At 43.3% G+C, this 6,310-nt stretch overlaps 1 protein-coding gene across 1 annotated transcript; it reads right to left on the bottom strand.

Annotated features, from left to right (window-relative positions):
* Window positions 1-239: 239 nt before the first annotated feature.
* On the bottom strand, window positions 240-5,806 carry LOC136476890 (uncharacterized). The gene is made up of 5 exons (XM_066474858.1): window positions 5,240-5,806; window positions 4,698-4,801; window positions 3,842-4,018; window positions 1,560-3,475; window positions 240-1,252 (listed from the first exon to the last, which is right to left on the bottom strand). The coding sequence occupies exons 1-5, from the start codon at window positions 5,374-5,376 to the stop codon at window positions 1,103-1,105; spliced, it is 2,484 nt and encodes an 827-aa protein (XP_066330955.1). The 5' UTR covers window positions 5,377-5,806; the 3' UTR covers window positions 240-1,102.
* Window positions 5,807-6,310: the final 504 nt, after the last annotated feature.

Genomic DNA, 6,310 nt, shown 5'->3' on the forward strand with positions numbered 1-6,310 from the left:
CTCTCCTCATGCCAAATTCATTTCGCCCAACCCAAACCCAAACCAGTCACGTCAAGCACACGGAAATCATGCGTCATGGCGCCGTTCGCTGGTCTGGAACTTCCAGACCAGCCGGCTGCTTCCTCTCATATTCTACTGTTCACCAAACTGTTCAAACAGTATTTCTCTCTCACACAACCAGTCAGTTTTAGTCAAGATTCTGCCAACCGAACGGGGAAGCCAAGAAACCCAGCAAGGCCCCAGCTAACCAAACACATTACAAGTACATTTTTACTAGCCGCTGTGCTTTGACGACTGCCGTGGCGTGGATCGACTTCCACTCGGACCTGCACCTGCCTCAGGACGCATCACATGATAATGAATTGTATGTCCATCCTGCTGCACATCCGTCCGTCGAATCCTGACCTCGCCTCTTCAAAACACACACGCTGGGTCCAGGGCATCCAAAGACCTGATCCTTTTTGCTCATTGCCAAAGACAACCAAAAGCAATGCACCTGGCCACCTGGGTTTAGGGTATCCAAAGACCTGATCCTTTCTGCTCATAGCCAAAGACAACCAAATGATTCTGAATGATATCTGCACTGATGCACATGGCCACATCACACGGGCGTATACAAGGATCCATGTTAAATTAAACAAAAACAGAACAGACAAGCAAAGCTGCACAAGCACCAGCGCCACAAAGGTCCACAACCAGATGATGATTAGTTCAAAAGGCAACTCAGCATGAAAAACGACAGAAAAAAGATAAGCTCTTTCCACATAGCTTATTCAATTTATTTATTCTACCTCTTGAGAAACATTTACGCATCCAAAATTGTTCCATCAAAAAGTTGCTTCCTAACGCCCGAGCCAAGAGTTTTACTCCCTCACCTCACGCAACTCAGTTGACAGCGGCAGCCGATCCTTAGGTACAAGAAAGAGCCTTATCGCACCGGGCGCATGGGCGGGCTCAATGGAATAATCGAATGTGATCTATATATACAAGGGGGGCGGGGGGCCTAGGATTTAACTACACGGGCCTTGCTTATCTGATGATGAGCTAATGAATCTGGAAAGAACGGGGATGTGCGTACATGCGCGTGCCTTGGATGGATGGGTTACATCTCGCAGAGCAGGTTGCTGATCTTGCGGAGCTCTGTCAGGGCAGCCATCGCAGTGACCTGCCCTTTGCCTCCCAGGATGTTATTTGAGAAGTTCTCCATGGCGCTTGGCTGCGCGCGGTCTTGCTGGAACGCTGATTCGATCACCTGTGTACATGTTAACCAAGATAATGTTATTCTCATGTCTTAGACAACTTTCAGGATGCAGAAGACTAAATTAAACAATACTAGAGGGGACTTCAAAGCACAAGCTGCATTTACTCTAAAAAACAAAATGCTGACTGGTTACAATCCCACCTCTAAAACATAGAAATTGTAATCAGCAGTAGTATGGACTGCTATCCTATCTCTAAACATAGAAATTCTCATCAGCAATAGTGTAGACTGCTAGCAACAACAACCTGGCAAAGAAAAAAACAGCAAAGGGCAATAACAGGTGTCTGAAATACAATACCTGGATATTTTCAAGCATGTTCTGGCCAATATTCTTCAGTGTGCCCATCACCTTCTTATCACCAGAAGCCAAATTTATGCTGCCGCGGGAGTTATCTGAACTCACATCAGCAGGTGAAGAGGAGGGAGGAACTGCATCATGTTTATCATCTGATGCCTCAGCGCTGCCCTTCTCCACATTGCCTTCAGCTGGAGGTCTGCCAAACCTTAAGAACCACTGTAGCTTGTTAATAAATGGCTTTCTTTCATTAGATACCGTAGTTCTCTCAGAGGGTCCAACTGGATCTACATTTGTTTCAGACTCTGTTGCTTCTGAGACAGTTTTGTCCTCACAGTTATAGCTGGACGACTCATCTGGCAAAATTTCATCTCTATCATCATCACTGGCGCATGAATTTGAAGTAATGCTACTCTTCTCGGAATCATTATCATTGCAATTTTCATGTTCATTACCAGCACAAGCGGCATAAAACACTGGAGAATTCTCGCCACTGGAGCAAGCTTCTGTCCTTTTCGTTGAACTCTCGCCAACAGACTTCACCGGTGAATCTATAAGTGGATTGAACTTTGTCACACTTGGTGGGCTTACTGTTAAATTCTCACTAGCTGCCTTTAGCTTTAATTGTGAGGGCCTTTCAGAACTCACGAGAGGCTCCTTATGAATTGACACAATAGGGAATTCATCTTGCTGAAATTTTCCAGCAACTTCAATAAATTGCACTACTTTATCTGAATAAGAGTTCAAAATACACCGTCTCACTGAATTCTTGGTGTCACTCTTGACGCTGACTCCCTTAACTTGAGAAGGATCAGATTCTGTCCTAGATAAACCAAGCTTCTGGCTCAAAGACTGCTTTAGTGATCTCTTATAAGAAAGACCCTTATCACTCTCTTTGGAAGCAGTTCCGTCATTGTGCAAATTTCTCCACTGCTTTTCCCAGTAACTCTCAGCTAATGGATGCAATGGAGTCCTTGGAGGAGTTGAAGTAGCAAGATTACTATAAACCCTATCATAATCACAGCTATCCTTCTTTGATAAGAGAGGTGGGGATGATACGTTCGCATCAATAGCAATAGACTGTAGAGATTTAGCTTTCTCAATTAACTTATGCACATCAAAATTGTTTGGAAAGTTCAATAATCTCTGAAGACACGACGTATTGATTTCAGTGGCCAGCAAAGATGATCTAAGGTGAAGAATCATAGAGACTGCCATGGCTGCGATGAATGCCCCTCTAGACGAGCACAATATCTTAAAGCTGTATTCTTCATTTTCTCCAAGTAGCATGTCATTGGAGCAAGCAAAAACTTCATCCCATACGACTAAAAGATCGTTGAGGCAGAACTCCCGTCCAAACAAGACCCGCAGCCAACGAAGAGCGAAATATTGTGGTTCTACATCCAGCTCAATGAAATGGCTATGAAGAGATGGCTCAACAATGGAAAGCAAGTGAAATAAAGATGATGAGGCTTCAATGACAGGCGCTAGACTTGAGCTAGACCCAACCTTGGATGTAGAGAAAAACTCTGCCATGCGAACCACTCCGCTACCTCCGTCCATCAAACCATCAAACATTGAATAGGCATCATGCTCCATGAACCTTTCAGACAATACAATGCCTAGTTCACCCTCAGCTCCATATGCATCACTAAGTGAAATTATTTCTTTTGTATCCAGGTCAAGCTCATCAAGAGTGTTAACTCTGGAAGCGCTTTCAGAATCATCGCCATTGTCAGCTCCAGAATGCCATTTTGAGTCCTTTCTAGGTTTATAACTGAAAACCATATCTGTATCTGGGAAAGGCACTCCATCAAAATCATCATTGAAGCAATCCTCATGGAGCTTCCTTACTTGAGACAATTTATCAATGTCAACTTGAAGAACATACACTAGAGGAGCTAGTAGTTCGTGCATTCCTGTTAAAGTAGTCCATAAGTCAGTACATATTTGGTAATCAAATAAAAAAATGCGGAAAGCTACTGATAATCATGTGGATAAACTAATTAATCAAACTTCAATGCCAACAAAACTTTACATATTTAGGATCACACAGTAAAAGCAAGTGATTTTTTTCCTTATAAGATAATCTTAGAGGTTATTAATGTATCCTAAGAATTACATCTAAAAATATAATTTTAGTTTAATAAATGATAACTGCTACTAATTTAATGAAATGCAAACAAAAGGTTTCAGCCCCATGGGCATTTCTCAGAGACTGCAAAGCTAACCAGATATGCAGCAAAGGCTTACTGTCAATGATGTATTTAAAAGAAGTTGCTTACCTTGGCGATATCCACACTCTGGGTGCTGAAGGCACCACATCAACAGTATTCTCCTCAGCATGGCCTGGCAATTAGGTGTTTGAAAGTAACTACCATCTTCTGGATATAATCGAGACAAGTCTTGGTCAACTGTCTTCTCCAACTCAGCCCCTCTGAAGAAACGGCCCCAGCTGCTATCTACACAAGGAATTTAAATAGAAATATAAGAACTTCAGAGTTTTAGCAGGAAGCATTGGAGCAGAGCATGCAGCATTCTTGCATTTCACCATTGCAAAGCTGCCATCATAAGAAAAATACAGTGTTGCCTGTTCATGCCATTTAGAAATAGAACAACACAAGAAATATTATCTAGTTGTAATGGAAATCTTGAGTCTAAATTCAGGAAAGCGTACTGCAATCAAAGTTATAGATCTTACTATTAATTAGTGCCCCGCCCTTGAGCTCCAATATATTTAAGAAAATAAACTTTTACCATATTTGTTCTTGTTGGTTTTTTGGAGTCAGGGGTTCCTTTCTACTGTGTAGTTATGCTACTAAGAAGCATAAAGTCAGTATGTCAAAGTGTTAATAGGCCAGATAAACACCTTTCTACTTTTATAGAGATTTCTTACTAATTGTGGACAATACCACTGGAGTGTGTTACCTAAAGCCTGGTTCAGGAAACCTCATTGGTTGGGAAAAAAAGAATTTATGATGACAGTGCAAAATAAACATTGTAGTTCCCACTAATATTAATTATTAAGAGTCTTGCACAAGTAAATGGGTAGCGAACAAAATATATCCACATTCAGAGGATACATCATCAAAATTTCATGTTCATCGTTTCTCGTCATAAAATCTTGTCTAGGACAAATACCTGGGTTCTGAGAGAGCGGGTCGTCAACAACATGGTTGGACGATCTGTCCTCCTCCTTCGGAAGATGTGGGTCTACCATGAGGCGGCGCCTCAAACTAACATATCTACAAGAAACAAGAAAAACCTTCGTCAGTTGCAAGAAACATTGGTCCAATCAAAAAGATGACAAGTTGATAACTTCAGCAAGAAGATGGAACCACCGAACCAGTCCTCCAATTATATCCATACGTAGATGACCAGTTCAGCGGCAATTTCTCTCATAGCCACGTGAACAATAAAACAACCATTAATCAGACATGCAAATTTTCAATGAGTTATTTCTTGATACCATAATCCAATTGGAAGCATTAACTCTTAATCATTGCATGACAATTTTTTTTCTCAACATAATCATCAGAGAACGAAAACAACACCCGACCAAACGTGAAGATGAGCAATAGCTCCGCCCGGCTAAGAACAAAGACAAGAGATTCCCGCCGACAAAAACGCACCAAACAGCACGTGGGCGACAGGCAGCAAGAACAAGAGCCAATCAGTCTCACCTCCTACGCGAATCTGCGGCGGCGCGGCGGAGCTCGTCAACGGAGGCCCCGGGCGACGCCGGCAGGATGCCGAGATCGACCCGCCACCGGACGCTGCGCAGATTCGCGAACCGCCGCCGCCTCTCCTCCTCCGCCATGCGCCCCTGCCCTCCTCTTCAGCCGCAGGCGGATTTGACTGCCTCCCCAAATCAACAGCCCCGCAGGAGGGGAGAGCCAGCCAAGAGCGGAGCGCCTTTCCACGAGGCCAGACGCTATAAATAGCGTCGTGTATCTGTATCGACCCAGAAAAGAAGGATCTTTGGTGGAATAAAGATCGGGATTTTGGAGGATTTTGGTGAAGGAGGGGAGAGGTGGAAGGAGATGATTTTTCCTGCCCTCCTGTGTGCTCGCGAGAATGGCGTGGCGCCCTGCCTCGCTGGGGGAGGAGCTGGATGATTTGGCTCCTCCTGGTAGGCAGGGAGAGGCCGAGACAGGGTGGGTGAGCAAGCAAGCAGAGGAACAGGGAGGAAGGGGAAGGCCCGGAGGGTGTCTCCTCTCTCTTATTATTATCTTGCTTGTTTTTTTTCCTTTCTATTTTTCGTTTATTTGGAGAACAAAATATAGGATCTAGAAGAAGGTTAGGGATTTTCGTCTTGTTTAGTTGGACCCTAAAGTCCAAAAAGTTGCTACAGTACCTGTCACATCGAATGTTTGCGGCCCGTGCATGGAGCATTAAATGTAGACGAAAATAAAAACTAATTGCACAGTTTGGTGGGAAATTGCGAGACGAACGTTTTGAGCCTAATTAGTCCATGTTTGAACACTATTTGCCAAATAAAAACGAACGTGCTACAGTAGCCCCAAAATCCAAATTCACCCAACTAAACAATGGCTTTGTTCTCTATTGGAAGGGAGAGTAGTTAGGGAGGGGGAGATGGTGATGACTAGGATGACTGGTGAGTGATTGGCTAGGTGGCTTGGCTTATTGGCATCTCTTGTTCTTTTGTCTGTCTGCTGAGGTGGATTATTTTAGAGAAACATGTAGCATATATTTATGTATTTTCCATGACATTATTTTTCCATATTGTTATT

Source organism: Miscanthus floridulus, chromosome 8 (genome assembly GCF_019320115.1).
Source record: "Miscanthus floridulus cultivar M001 chromosome 8, ASM1932011v1, whole genome shotgun sequence".
Lineage (NCBI taxonomy): Eukaryota > Viridiplantae > Streptophyta > Magnoliopsida > Poales > Poaceae > Miscanthus > Miscanthus floridulus.

Bases quoted from the DNA above. Each gene is read 5' to 3' on its own strand.
- LOC136476890 (XM_066474858.1), bottom strand. From the start codon at position 5,376: ATGGCGGAGGAGGAGAGGCGGCGGCGGTTCGCGAATCTGCGCAGCGTC. The intron at 4,802-5,239 runs GTGAGACTGATT...TGTTTCTTGTAG, and splicing joins GCCGCAGATTCGCGTAGGAG to ATATGTTAGTTTGAGGCGCC. The intron at 3,476-3,841 runs GTAAGCAACTTC...CTACTTTAACAG, and splicing joins AGAGTGTGGATATCGCCAAG to GAATGCACGAACTACTAGCT.